The sequence below is a fragment of the Malus domestica genome, chromosome 06 (assembly GCF_042453785.1).
Source record: "Malus domestica chromosome 06, GDT2T_hap1".
Taxonomy (NCBI): Eukaryota; Viridiplantae; Streptophyta; class Magnoliopsida; order Rosales; family Rosaceae; genus Malus; species Malus domestica.
This window is the reverse complement of record NC_091666.1, coordinates 7,809,852-7,824,660: the sequence shown is the minus strand read 5'-3', so window position 1 is coordinate 7,824,660 and position 14,809 is coordinate 7,809,852. Positions and strand designations below refer to the sequence as shown.

Below are 14,809 nucleotides of genomic sequence, written 5' to 3'. Positions count from 1 at the left end.
TTTTTTTTTTTAATCCTGCGTTACGATTTTTGGATTTACTATTTTTGCCTCGCTTTTTAATTTATTTCTTTTGTTTCCGATTCGTTTTTGGCTAGCTACAGTAATATGGTTCAAATTTGTTTTTGACAACAATTGAACTCTCAATTACAAGTGAAAAAAGTACCACAAACGTAGTACTAAGTGACAAATTCATCTTGGGCAAGGAGGCATACGGTAGTATGGTTGACTCAATAAAAGGGTAGAGGAATTTAAAAGATTTATAATCCTTGCAAACTAGGATCAATCATACAACAAAAGATAGTGTTATTCACACTTATTTTTACTTTTCACACATTTTTGTTAATTGATTAGACGGTTGAAAATTAAAAACAATGTAAGATAAGTAAAAATCGGTTTGTGAATAACACTACTCAAAACAAATATTACATTAGGCCTAATATAAAAAGAGACAAACAACACCCCCAGATAAGTTGAGGAAAAGCCAAAAAGCTTATTCAATAAAATACAATAATCAAACAGGAGAATTAGTTTATCCGGGCAATTACCCTTTCAGAGAACAGCCGAATCCATCCACGTCTGGATATCCAGGCAATTACCCTTTCAGAGAAGAGCATACTCAGATGGATGTCCGGGAATTAGTTTATCCTCTCCTACTGAGAAGTGTAGAAAGATGTATTTATAAGAGCTAGGGTCAACCATGGGTGAGGAATATTGCATCATGTGTCGCCATCCAATTTGCCAAAGTGTGTAATTCGTTGGATAAAGTAAAATTATCCCGTTTGACTAAAACAGATAAAAACCTCTTGCACAGACAACTTTGGTTTTGAAAGGAAAATAATACACTTGTAAATGAGGTTTGAGGTTGGGTCCAACTTATTGTATTGGGTTCGGCTAGGATAGGTGGGCCTGCTTTATGTCAATTTTTCACAGCCTTCGCTCACAAAATCCCAATTTTGAACCTTTTCCCAAAACAACTCCCTCTCTTTATTCTCTCTCTCCGAAGCTTCTATGGGAGCTCCAATGGCTACTAAACCCTAAAACCCACCCGCTTCAACCTCACTTCACCAATTCATTCTCTCCATCATTTCGTACGGAATCAACTCTCGCAGTCTCGGATAAATGGATAGGAGATCAAACGGATCAACAGGACCTTCGAGCTCCGTCAATGGCGGCCCAGCCACAAGATCTGGTTATCATGCTCCGCAACCTAACTACAATAGTCGAGCTGTTCAGGTTCATTCTCTATATATTTTCATTTTCCTTTAACATAGATACTGCCTAAAACCCTAGCTTTTTTTATAGCCACGGTTTGGTTCCTGTTATCTGCGTTTCGTTCATAATCCGTACAGGTATTTGTATAGGGCTATTACGGTGACGTTTTGGTGGGTTTTGAAGAATTTAATTGGTGAATTATATAGGGAGTTTGGGTAGGAAAATATTGGTAATTTTGATTTATGTTTTTTTTATTGAGTGCAATGGAAAAGTTGTTGAGTAGGAAAATATTGGTAATTTTGATGTATGTTTTTTTTTTTTATTGAGTGCAATGGAAAAGTTGTTGAGAAGGTAACCCTCATGTATTTAGCTGCATCGTATGAATAGGGTTTTAGAAGTGTTAAAAGGGAGTGTATGTGGGGAGTGGATTGAGACGATAAGCGATTGATGGGAAATGTCTGGTTTTAGGATTGCAACGTAGCACAAAATTGGGAGGTGAAGTAAAAGTGTTAAGTTTAAAGCACTACCTTTTCATTATTTTTTGACAATTATTTTGGTTCGCTAGGTTTGTTTGTTCGTAATATTCACCTTATTGAACGATCTGTAATGTTTGGAGTTATATGAAGTACTTTGTGGATAAATAAGATCAGAAGTCATTTATATGTTGCTCTAATTTTAATTTCAGGAAGCATTGGAACAGTTGGCATCTATTGATCTGATTGACTTATGCAATGAATCTAAAGTTGAGTTCTGTCGGGCGACACGAGACTTGAGGAGTTGTGGACGACAAGTAAAGGATGTGCTCATCTCATGTGGACATGCTTCATTATGTGCAGAGTGTAGCCAGCGCTGTGATGTGTGTCCAATTTGTAGAATTCCAATACCAAAGAATGTTGCAAAATTATGCCGGCGCCTCTATGATCAGTGTCTAGAAGCTCATCTTATACCCAAAAGAGGTGATAAGAGACTTCAAGAGAAAGAAGATGGGGACGAGCAAATATCTGCTGATGTCCAACGCCTGTATTCTTTATTTGATGTTGCCCTGGAGAATAACTTAGTTTCTTTGATATGCCACTGTATCCTTTAATGATCTTTTGATTCTTTACCTTTTCTTCTTTGTTTTGTTTTATTTGTTCACATGATAGAGAGTTTAGTTTTTAAAAAATCACCACAACTTTTAATATCTTACAATTAAAGGGGAGTACGTAAGAAAAGGTAAAATTCTTGTTCATCAGAGGTAAAAACTCATATTATTCTAAGGAGTAATTTGAGAAAACTGAAAAATCAACTGCTAAACAGATAACTAGGATCCATGTGCGTTATAGGACATTCTGTTTTTCGTGAAACTTTATTGCCGTTTCTGTTAATTGTTCATATTTGTGTTGATCATTTCATGTTTTCTTTGACATAGAATAAACAGATGTTACAGATGTTTGTTTGGATGAAAGTGCAGTGTCCAGTGATCCTGTTATTGCTTTTTTGTTGGATGAAGTGGTTGTGAAGGATTGGTGCAAACGAACATTCCAGAAGATCATCACAGAACTTCAAGGCATTTGTATCCTTTTATCTTTATCAATATTTTGACATATAAATCCCCTAGTTATTTTTTTGTGCATTTGTACTTTGCATAATTTGATTAATTTGTATTTCCTAATCTACTATCCTAAGATAATCTTGAAGCGGAACCGATGAAATCTATGTTGAGTTTACTTCTTAAGTTTTCTGCACAGTTGGCTGGCATATGTAATGTGATTGAAGTTTTGGATTCATCTTTTGAAGGGTCTCTTTCAGCTCAGCTTCTTGACTTACACCAGCTTCAAGAGAGCATATTAAAGACAAAGCAGGTTGTAGCTATGTTCGTTTACATTTTTGTTCCTTTTTGTTTATCATGATATTGTTGCCTGATTTTCATTTGTGAATATTGTGTGTCTGATATCATATTATACATGCTTCAGTTCTCTAAAGAACTAATAGTTTGTACTCCTCTATCCTTAAACTCTCAAAGAACTAATAATTTATTTACCTGCTAATTCTGAAGCTATGGAAACACAAGAAGTGACATTCTGTTGGGCTTTGTTTCATGGATCTTTAACTGTTTCTTTTGTTGCATCTTTTACTTGTGCCTAAAACTTCCTTGCAGCAAGATCACTACCTTTTCAGTTTGGTCAAATGTTACATTTTTCTTCTAAACCGTTATCATTATGGATTTTCAAAGAGACTGGTTTCCAATAAAAATCCGTATGTGCCTGCAAACAATTTGTAATTGTTCTTTGAAATTTGGTTTTTGGTTTCAGCATATGGAGGTTATGATATGGTGTGTAAGACATGAGTTCCTTGAGAAAGTGAGGCCTCGTTATACGGATTTCACATCATGGCATTCTCTTGTTCGCGAAAGGAAATCTGCTGCAATTAAGCGTTCTTGGCCTGATTCAGTAAATAACTCAGAAGAGTCCAGTGGACGGGAAGGTACCCTATTTATTGAAGATGCCCTGGTTAATCTGGAGATTGAGCAGGGAAATACAGAGAAATGGGTGGAGGGATTAAAACTAGGATCTCTGCAGAAGGATGGAGTTTCATCAATTCTCAGGTCCAAGATAGAGGGGGTTGCAGGATGCTATCCATTTGAAAATGTTCGAGCAGCTGTTGATATACTTTTTCTATGTGGTAGTTCAGATTTGGTGGTTGCGAAGCAAGCTATTGTATCCTTTGTTTTTATTTAAACTTTGGATATTTCTTAATTCTGCATATCCTGAATTGGGCATAAATCCTGCCTCCCCTACCTCTAGGGATATCTGTATTTCCTTAATTTATAACAGTTTCTATATTACCTATTTGATCGGCACTGGACAATGCCTGATGAGCAATGGAGACACCTTCTAGAGGATTTTGGAGCTTCCTTTGCCATACCCAGGCAATTATTACTGGAATCCTTAATCTTTTATCTCTTGGATGATCACACAGATAAAGCTCTGCAGGCAAGTTCTTTTTTACTTTTTTCAGATGGTTAATGCTTTTGAATGCCTATTTTTCTTTTATTTGGCGACCTTAGTTTCATGATTAACCAATTGTGTCAAGGGTTTTAATGCTGTTTATCAATTGGGAGCAGCCTCTCCATAAATGGGGGTAAGGCTAGCCGACATTCACCTCTCCCAGACCCTGCGTAAAGCGGGAGCCTTGTGCACTGGGTACGACGAGGCATGGTTCACATGTCTATGGTCAGGCTGTGGCATTTGTTAAAAAAAAAAAAGGTTTCTCTCCAGTCCTTGCTACTCTAGAAGGCGAGATTCCAACTTAAGAATCTCAATAAGCTGTTGTGTCAAATGAAATGACTTGTTTAACAATAAAATAAAAAAATGGATTTTTTTACTACAGCTGTTGTTCTACTGCTCATTCATGTTCCAAGTAAACCACTTTTTATTTTTATCGTTAAGATAATTAAGATGAATTGGTTCATGGTACGATGTTTATGATCCAAGAATACATGAAAATTTTGAAATAGTAATAGTTTATACGTTTAAACTTGCATGAATTGTCTAGTATTGCATGTTGTTTTATTTATACTGGACAGTTCAAAATTTGTTCTTTAAATATCGGTATTAGATTATTTAGTCTCGAAATATCATTTTACATAGATTATTTAGTCTCGAAATATCATTTTACATAATTATTCTTCATAATAAATTTCTCAGGAAGCTTGTCACCTTCTTCCAGAGATCTCTGGTCCAGCAACTCATCCTAAGATTGCACAAGTACTTTTAGAAAGGGGAAATCCTGATACAGCTCTTTTGGTTTTACGATGGTCCGGGCGTGATGGTACCTCAAAGTCAATATCACTTACTGAGGCTGTTACTGCAGTTCGGGTGAGGGTAGAGTGTGGACTTTTTACCGAAGCATTTATACATCAAAGAATGCTGTGTACCAAAGTCAAGGAGAAGAAGTTGAAGCTTGGAGAATTGGGGGATGCAACAGATGATTCAAAAAGCAAATATAGGAGTTGGGAGGACTGGGTGGAGATATTGGTTAATGAAATTTGTTTCCTCTGTATACGAAGGAACATGGTAGACCGAGTGATAGAGTTGCCTTGGAACTCTGATGAAGAGAAACATCTCCACAAGTGCCTGTTAGATTATACTATTGATGATCCTTCCTCAACTATTGGAAGCCTTCTTGTCGTATTCTACATTCAGGTAATTCTTGTCTATGTTTATTGTTGGCTTCGGTTCAAGTTGGAGTAGTTGTGATCAACATCTTGCTATTGCTATGTTCACATGCATCTTTAGGAAAATCAACATGAATTTTATTGGTAGTTTCTGTAGCTCATAATGCATCCGAAGCTTGAGATTAGTTGCTTATTTACTGTGTGGCTAGTGTTGGTGTGAGAGTTGAAGATGGCCTGCAAATGAAGGGATCACAGGGCATTTTTATTAGCTATTTGGCATTTTAGCAGGAGTCTCACTAACTGTTTTCAAAACTATTTTCTGGTTTTCTTATAGGAAAATGATAAATGCACACCCTTTTTCTTCTCTAACGCACCCCTGTTTAATCATGGTCATTGTTTTTGTTTGATTTATTCAACCGATGGCCAGAAATAAACAGGGTGTGTGTGAAAATCAGCACCCTTCTTATATTATTAGTTTGTAGATTAGTGTATCTACTTATTTATCCAAGCTATATTTCGGTACTTATTCTGTTGAATAAACGAGCTTTGTGGTCAGACATGCTGACATAAATTGCCCATTTCCCCCCTTTCTAACATTTCAGCGGTACCGGTACTTTGAAGCTTACCAAGTTGATCAAATACTTAAAAACCTGGAGGAGGAGTTCATTTCAAAGAATTCTGTCAGTGAAGAAGTTTTATCTAGAATGAGATCAATGAGCGGATGGAGAGCTGGATTAATAGTAAGTGGTTTAAGTGTTAAGACTGTATGAGGACATTTTTATCCCTTAATATACACTAATTGGTGGAGTATTTGGTCATCAACTTTGTGAATTGCTTCGCTTATATTCTTAATTTTGATATTTAGACATATTTTGTAATTCAATGTATGATTGAGCTAAACAAAAGTACAATCTATATGACAACCTACTAGTCTTTTTGTGGTTAAACGTTTCTTCCTGCATTTGTGTTGATTCTAGTTGTCTTTCTTAGAGGAAAACATGTTTCCATTGATTGAAGCATGGTGGAGGTCTATTTGTGGGTGCATGGTGCTCCTTGTTTTTCTTTTGTAATGCTTTGCTTTTGATGAACAGGATAAAAGCATGGAGTTGCTACCTGAAGTCCAACGACAAGAAGTAAAGTCTGGAAAGTTTCCTGAGGTAGCTGTTACCACCTCTAGGGAAGTTGAAGTGGCGCCAGCATCACTTCCTGAAGTGCAAGAATCACAATCAACTAGTATGCTGATTCCTTCGTCCATTGATTCTTCTCTTGCTTTATGGTCAGATCGTATGAATCCTTCCTGGAAACCGTCAATATCTGAAACGGCCAAAAAAAGAGTTGGGTTGGTTGACAGTTATTGCTCTGAACTTGGTAACAATGGTTCTTCAGTTCTTCATGGGAAGTTACTTAGCAATTCTGAAACGCGATGGAAGCCTGATGATAGCATAAACAAAATTTTCAACTTTGAGGATGCATCAACTCCTGGAATTCATTGGGCTACTCCCCCCTCAGCAGTTAAGGACGGGAGCAGAAGTTCATCAAAAGTACGTTCAAATAGCCGTCTCCAAGACAATCAATATGCTAGAATGTCACCAGAAACGGAATGGAACAAGCGGTTCAACCCATTCCAAAATACAAGTCCTTCAAAATTTTACAGCGCTGATTCTAATCCAGTAACTACACCCAGCAGCAACCGTGGCCTGTTTAAAGATTCCGCAACAGACCTGCATCGGAGTGTGAACAGTAAGGGGTTCCAACGAGCCAGGGATGACCGAACTTGGAATATGGTTTCCAAGGATGACCCAATGGACGTTTCTTTGAGGTGAGAATTCAACAATTTTTGCACCTCTTGCCCCATTAAAGTTGGTTTGCTTGCTTTGTTTTAACCACTGTTGGAGAAGGTTTATATTGATAGTGTAGAACTAATAATTTTGGTTTAGTTAATCTCTATTTAATACGAATTATTTTTCTAATCTTCAGCTATGGAGAAAAGGGTCATGTAATTGAGGACGAAAACTTGAACAATGGACCGAGATGGAGGTCTGATGAAACTAGTGACGAGGAACAGGAGCAGAGTCCAGAGAAGGCCATTGGGATCACACATCATGCTTCTACCGCGAGGTGTTTACAAAGAAGGAGGTTTTCCAAGCGATGAAGATCATCCACCCGCACTTTTTCTTTTAACTTAAAATGGAACTCTTGTCCAGCAATGGTCCTTCCTCAGTATGATTTGCAGACGAGGTATCCTTCGAGGGCTATACAGAACAAAAGCGGTTTTGTTGTACATGCCGGTTGAAGTTGAACCCTTTGAAAGGCAAGTAATTATAATGTACACAAAACTGTTTTATAGTTGTGCCGTGCAGCTAAGATGCATCTAATCGGATCGTCTAATTTGACGGGCCATTTCTTCTTTCTTACTGAAATTGTTTCCATCAAGTTGATCAGGTGAAGTTGTAGTTTTTTAGCGGCTACGAATTGTGCAGGAGTGGGGATATTTTTGAATTCCTTGTTGAAATAATTTGATTGCTGAAAGCTTGAGGCAAAAAGGATTTGTAGCTTCTAACCTTACATATTAGTCGCGGGAATTAAAATTCTAGTCTACAGAAGAAATACTTTAAAATAAGTCGTTATATTATTCATCCTCTTGGGTTTAGAATGTATAGGCACATACATCTTATTCTACACGGAAAGTAATTACAAAAGATAAGGTAAATTAAATCCCAAAGATTACATATCCTAATCTTACTTAAAACAGGACTCCAATAACATTTATAATTAAGACACAAATCAACATATATTGCAACGGTGACGTCTTGTGTAAATATGTATAAGTTTTTGTCCAACTTTTTATTTTATTTTATACAAGAAGGTATGTAACGGTGTATGCGTGTTGTGTAAGTAATTTTTTATTCCAAAACTCAGTCAGGAACTCGTGGTGCTCTGATTATTAAATTGATAGGAGTGTTAAGATAAAAGTTAATTGATAAATCAATGTTAAACTTTATAAGCCAAGTAGAAGTAGGAAAGGTGGATGTGTTACATGAATGAGAATTGAAATTATCGTAATCATTAGCTTTCTTGAGTTTACTAAAACAGGTCTGCGTGTTTATTAACACATATAAAATAAAACAAATGCAAATTCTACGTTAAAATCTATAATCCTGTTCTTAAAGAGGCAAGAATCAAATCAACCAAAGTAAGCTAGTTGATCCAACAAATAGGGAGACAACTTTGGAACCTTTCATGTTGACGTGTCAAACTAGTCGAATAAACATATCTCAAGCTTGGTGGGGCACCCAAATTGCCAACAATCACAAAAAGGTGGATAAGAAAAGACAAGTTTGGATTATGTAATGCTGGATTCTCAATGAAATTCTTCTCTCCTAAATAGTTTCATAGTTAATTTGTCTACATAAAGCATACATGTGCAACGAGCTGTAAACTTGGACAAATTTTTCATGGTGATATTAACTCAAATTGTTTCTTATTTATGTTGGTATGTGAGTTTGGATAATGTAATGACTAATCTCAACTCATTAACTTTGTACTTGATTTGAGTCAAGTTATGATATTGTTAAAAAAATAAAAAAATAAAAACAAAGCAATATTATAAACTATTCATCTATTAAATTAGAGATCCAACTCAAAGGTATTGCTAACTAAAAAAAGTTGAGGTTTTACCGTAAAATTAATGGCAGAGTCATCCTAAAACTAGGGTAGGCTTGTGCCCATCCTGAAATTGTTTTTGGGTCCGGTACCATTAATCAAATTTATAATACCACTATAGATTTGAAATTGTAATCGTATTGGTTAGTCAAATTAACTTCAATCCAACAAATACAAAGCCTTCAATTTTTTTCCATCTAAGATTCCAAACTATAGTTCTATAATAACATTAGTTAATCATATTCTATGTTTCTTGCCTATAGACAATTTTTTATTTTATTTTTATCTTTGTTTACAGACTATTATTTTGGTTAGTTTCTCATTTCCCTCTATTATATCATCTATGAAATCAAGAAGAGAAAAAGATTTCCTGTGTCCCAATTAGCACGAAGAAACCCCTTCAAATTCTCTTATGCCTAATGTTTTTATGAAAATGTTCTCTTGGTCAGTGGTCACCATGAAAAAAGAAATGTATGATCACTCACCTTTGAATTTGATATCAAGAGTGAAGAATAAATGAATGTGCTTTTAATGTTTTATTTTCAACTCTTGATATAGTTTCCACTTAGTATTAAGGTCTAGTGGTATTCCTCTTCACTTGTAAGTGAAAGGTTTTAGGTTCGATTCTCGCTAAAGGCGAATTTGAACCACAATCATTGTGAGGCTAAGGTTACCCCCTCCCCAAGAATAAATGCATGATCACTCACCTTTGAATTTGATACCAAGGTGACCAAAAGGACATGATAGTTTCTATATATATTACATCCATTTTAGTTTAAAGTGTGCCCCTCCTAACATAGATTTCTGGCTCCACAACTGCATAAAATCAATTAGCAATATAGGAAATAACCCAACCCCTTATAAGCCCTTACAAGACTTTTATTTTATCAATGTAAGACTCTTTTACTTTCACATCCTCACACACACTAATTGCTTTGAGCCATCTTTACTTAGTGGTACTCGTTTTATATAAGATTTAATTGCTACAAAGATCCATTAGATCTCTATATGCAAGATTGGACTGTTAATTTTCCGAAAATTGCAAAATGGCAGCTAATTAACAAGCAAATGTTTTCTTCGAAAACTATCATGTGACACCAAAGAAAAATTTTATTTGAACCCATAACTTTTATCTCTACAATCAACTTACTCTCTAGACTCATATTTTTATTTTTTATCTATCAATATCTCTTTAACCATCATGGGGGTTAATTCCATACCTGTATTTTAGACGGCATGTCTTGGGTTTGATTTTTAGCGCTGATGAATCGTACGATGGTGGTCAGGGGAAGACTAATGCCTCTATGAGTCTTCTCGGCCCATGGAAAAGTGAACTGTCGTGACGAAGCCACCAGCTTGTCTCATTTTTCAAAAGCAAAAATAAAAAATCTTCTTACACCCAACTTTAGTTCCTAAACTACCCTCACTCAACTTAATTTTCTAACTTTACAACTTTTTTTTCTTCTTTAATGTTTGTTGAAGTTCATCCTCAAAAACAAAAAATATAAACAGGAAATACGAAGGGAGGGAAGAAAAGGGGATGGCAAGCCTTGGATTATATCAATTATCTACATCCTATGTCTTTTTTATAATAAAGAACCCTAAAACAAATCAGATTATCCATGAAAAATGAACAAAAACAAAATCATGAGTACATTATTGTTTTGAGCCACACAATGCTTTTTTGGGTTGAATTCCTTGTGAAAAGCACACAATGCTTTGGCTTTGCCGACGAAGATGATTGAAAGCTCTACCCTCTAGTCGGCAGGAAAGGTCTGGTTGGGTGGGGACCGTGGGGTGGGCGTGAAGTGTTGATAAATTATTATTTTTTATTTTAAACTTTTAGACTATCTCTAACTCTTAGGTTAAAATATAAAATTTTTAATCCAGAAAATTTACGTTTTAATTCGGAAACAGTTTTGTGAACACGGAAAATTCCTGAAATGAAAGAGACAAGAACAACGTGCACAAACAAATATTTGTATTTGATGGTTTTGGGTTACAATCTCTCTCTATTTTGATCCTCTGATTCGATCTCCGTAAGGTGTGTATTTGTGGATGTGTGATTGATCCAAAGGGCCGTTGGGCTTGATCTAAGGATGAACGTTCTTCAAGGGCCGTGGACTTGATCTGGAAGGTGGCTTTGAGCGGATCTTCAAATGGGTTTTTGGGCTTGATCTTTGAAGAACAGTGATGAACGGATCTCCAAGGGCTTTTGGGCTTGATCTTGAAGAACAGTGATGAACGGGTCTTCAAGGGCTTTTGGGCTTGATCTTGAAGAACGGTTGGATGTATGGATTTGTCGACGTTCGTTGATCCAAAGGGCCGTTGGGGCTTGATCTTGGGTGAACGATGAACGAAGAACACTTTCTTCAAGGGCCGTCGGGGCTTGATCTTGAAAGAACGATGAACGAAGAACGAAGAAGGCTTTCTTGATTCTTCGGGAACCTAGATGCTTGAGAGCTTCGGAGTTTCAGAGCTTCAGAGCTTCAAGGTGTAATATGAATTGGTCCTCCAAATGAATGAATTGGCTTCTATTTATAGAATTTTCCAAGGCCTAATTTTGAATATAATATTCCAGATGAAATAAGTCGTTTCTGCCAGGTGTTGACACGTGTCCTATTTGATGACTTTTCCAACTTATTTCAATTTTCGTTGAGTCGCACGCTACGTGTAAAATTTATGTAATACATGAGCGTTGACACTTTAATTTATCGGTCAACATTTATTTACCGAAATTTCGATGTCTACAAATGCCCCAACTTCAAGGCACGTCGTATACATGTGCTTGTCACGTGTAGGAGATGCGTTTTGAAGTCCCTTACTGTAATGTCGATCCAAGGGCCGTCGAGGCTTGATCTTGAATTGGGCTGGAGATTTCTTCAAGGGCCGTTGAGGCTTGTTCTTGAACTTTTATTTGAAATTTCTTCAAGGGCCATCAAAGCTTGATCTTGAAGGTTGAAATTGGACCACAAGGAGCTTCATGTGGTAGATGATCTTTGGCTTTGGTAGTGGGTGAATCGGCACGTGTTTTGTTGCGCTTGTTGACTTTCCACAGCTTTGATCTTGAACTGGGTTGAAGGATTTTCTGGATTCCTCCAATTGTTGATTTTCCACAGCTTATTCTTGAACTAGGTTTTTGATTCAAGAGTGGTGGACACTTGATCTTGAATCGGACTTGTGATTTCCTCAAGGGCCGTCGAGGCTTGATCTTGAAGTTGGCTGGAAACTTCTTCAAGGGCCGTTGAGGCTTGATTCTTGAAGGTTGACTCGAACACATGGCAAGCAGGCACGAGGTAAATGTGATAACCTGTTTCTTTGTTCAATCTTTCTAATTCACACCTGAGCAGTTTGGTCAGCGGTATGATCTTCAAGATTGATGGGCTTTTCTTCCAGTTGGTGACTTGATCTTTAAGGATTCGATTCAAGGGTGGTGAATCGGCATGTGCAGCTCACAACGCCTAGTAAGCCGACCCAAGAATTTGAGGGTCAAAATAAGTTCACCGTCCTCAGGCAGATGCAGCATCTTCTCGAGTTCTTCATCTCAGACTCTTTCTGCCGAGTTGACTGAGCATGCTGCATTCTTCTCTGCTTGTTTCTTCAGGTAGATATGGTAGCTTCTCGAGTTCTTCAGCTCGGACTCCTTCTGCTGAGTTGACTGTGCAGGCCGCATTCTTCTCTGCTTGTTTCTTCAGCACGTTGTCTCCACATGCTGCAAGGTATCATTTTCACTTGCCTTATCTGTTCTCCAGGCAGATGTGACAGCTTCTATGGAAGTACAGCAGCAGTGGGAGACGAGTACTCGAGAGCAGTGCTAGGCAGGCAATCAGGGAAGGGTTCCAAGCAGTCGGTTCCTTACCCGAGTTTGAGTGGAAGTTCCGGCATATTGTTTTCTTTATCCTTGTCTTTGTAGGTAGGAGCAAGGACAAAGGAAACGACAGGGAGAACGCATGATATGAGATACTCTTGCTTTCTACCCTGGTGATATGAAATACTTTTGCTTTGAAGTTATTGGCTTACAGAGGTACCCCAAGGAATAAGGAACACTAAGTGACTCGAGAGGCTTCGTTGGGAAGGCATTCTCGGAGATGAAGAAAGGTTCTGTATGTCTGCCTTGCTATGGAAGGTGAAGGTGGACAGTTATAGGAGGTCCCTTAATACCTGTAGAGGTACTATTCTTTCACTTGTGTCGGCAACTAACGCGTGATTGAACAGTAAACTTTCACGTGCTTTCTCCTTCACCGAAAATCTTCGACAAATTGCCCGTGATTTGCGCAAAGTTGAGTGTGCATATGACAGGTGATGACGCGGCTGAAAAAGACTGGCTCCTCTTCGATATCTGGGATCAGCGCTTCGACAAATTACCCGTGATTTCCGCAAAGCTGAGTTTGCGTGTGACGGGTGCCGACGCGTCTGGAAAAGCAAGATGCTTCTCCGATTTCTGAGCTTGCCTCTTCGATTTTTGAATGGCCTCTTCGAATTCTGAGCTCGCCTCTTCGATCTCTGAAATCCCGTCGAGTGCTGATTTTTTATAGAGGCAGGCAGTTCATTTCAAAGCACACTTGAATTTTTTCTTGTACCTTCTTGCACTTCTAAGATCTCGATTTGTCCGACCTCTTCTTTCTTTAACACCTTTGAAAATGTCTGGCCCCTCCGATCGTCGTTTTGACTTGAATCTTGGTGAAGAGGCAGTCCCTTCTTCTCCAGACAACATATGGCGCCCATCCTTCATATCCCCCACTGGTCCTCTTACCGTTGGGGATTCAGTGGTGAAGAATGATATGACCGCTGCGGTGGTGGCCCGGAACCTTGTCACTCCCAGAGATAACATACTACTTTCCAAACGGTCTGATGAGTTGGCTGTTAAGGATTCTCTGGCTCTCAGTGTGCAGTGTGCAGGTTCTGTGTCTAATATGGCCCAACGCCTATTTGCTCGAACCCGTCAAGTTGAATCATTGGCGGCTGAAGTGATGAGTCTCAAACAGGAGATTAGAGGGCTCAAGCAGGAGAACAAACAGTTGCATAAGCTCGCACATAGCTATGCGACAAACATGAAGACGAAGATTGACCAGATGCAGGAATCTGATGGTCAGATTTTACTTGATCATCAGAGGTTTGTGGGTTTGTTCCAGCAACATTTGCCTTCGTCTTCTGGGGCTGTACCGCGTAATGAAGCTCCAAATGATCAACCTTTGGCGCCTCCTTTTCCTGGAGTTCCGCCGAGTGGTGTGGCTTCAAACAGTCAACCTCCGGCGCCTCTCATTTCTGGAGCTCTGCCGAGTGGTGAGGCAGCCCGCGAGCAATGAAGGCTTATTCCTGTTTGTTTGCACATTTTTTTGTAATTTTTTTTTTTTTTTTTTTTTTGCACGTGGAATGCGAATTTATGTAATTTTTTAGAGAAATAAATAAAAGATGGACTTTACTCCACTAACTGAGTTATATATATATATATATATTTTTATTATTATTATTATTATTATTTATTTTTTTATTTTTTTATTTTTTATATATGGTGCCAGATGCACCCAAGATATACATATATAATTATAATCTCCGCTATCTTTTGGGGCTGGATGACCATCCATTTTTTTATTTATTTTTTTATTTTTTTATATTTTTCTTTTCTTTTTGCACATGGTGGTGCTGATCCACCAAGATTTTTTTTATATTTTCTTTTCTTTTCTTTTGCCAAAAGCATCCCTTTTTTTTTCAGGTGGTGACAGCACCACTTTGCTTTGCTCCACCATCCTTTATTTTTTTATTTTTTTATTTTTA

The 14,809-nt window shown here is 37.7% G+C and overlaps 1 protein-coding gene across 2 annotated transcripts; it reads left to right on the top strand.

Annotated features, from left to right (window-relative positions):
* The first annotated feature begins 902 nt into the window (after nucleotides 1-902).
* Nucleotides 903-7,914, top strand: LOC114825616 (E3 ubiquitin-protein ligase HOS1-like). 2 transcript variants are annotated; one of them, XM_029104542.2, is made up of 10 exons: nucleotides 903-1,233; nucleotides 1,898-2,288; nucleotides 2,633-2,767; nucleotides 2,881-3,056; nucleotides 3,507-3,911; nucleotides 4,029-4,187; nucleotides 4,902-5,399; nucleotides 5,974-6,111; nucleotides 6,463-7,190; nucleotides 7,349-7,914. In XM_029104542.2, the coding sequence occupies exons 1-10, from the start codon at nucleotides 1,120-1,122 to the stop codon at nucleotides 7,521-7,523; spliced, it is 2,919 nt and encodes a 972-aa protein (XP_028960375.2). In that variant the 5' UTR covers nucleotides 903-1,119; the 3' UTR covers nucleotides 7,524-7,914. The 2 variants fall into 2 exon arrangements, with proteins under 2 accessions (XP_028960375.2, XP_070679533.1); XM_070823432.1 differs by having other exon boundaries at nucleotides 945-1,233; nucleotides 4,029-4,191; nucleotides 4,906-5,399.
* The last annotated feature ends 6,895 nt before the right edge of the window (nucleotides 7,915-14,809 follow it).

What these genes read in the sequence shown, in the direction of transcription:
- LOC114825616 (XM_029104542.2), top strand. Translation starts at nt 1,120, where the DNA reads ATGGATAGGAGATCAAACGGATCAACAGGACCTTCGAGCTCCGTCAAT. An exon ending in TGGTTGCGAAGCAAGCTATT is followed by an intron (nt 3,912 to 4,028) that starts GTATCCTTTGTT and finishes AATTTATAACAG; the next exon opens with TTTCTATATTACCTATTTGA. An exon ending in TTGTCGTATTCTACATTCAG is followed by an intron (nt 5,400 to 5,973) that starts GTAATTCTTGTC and finishes CTAACATTTCAG; the next exon opens with CGGTACCGGTACTTTGAAGC.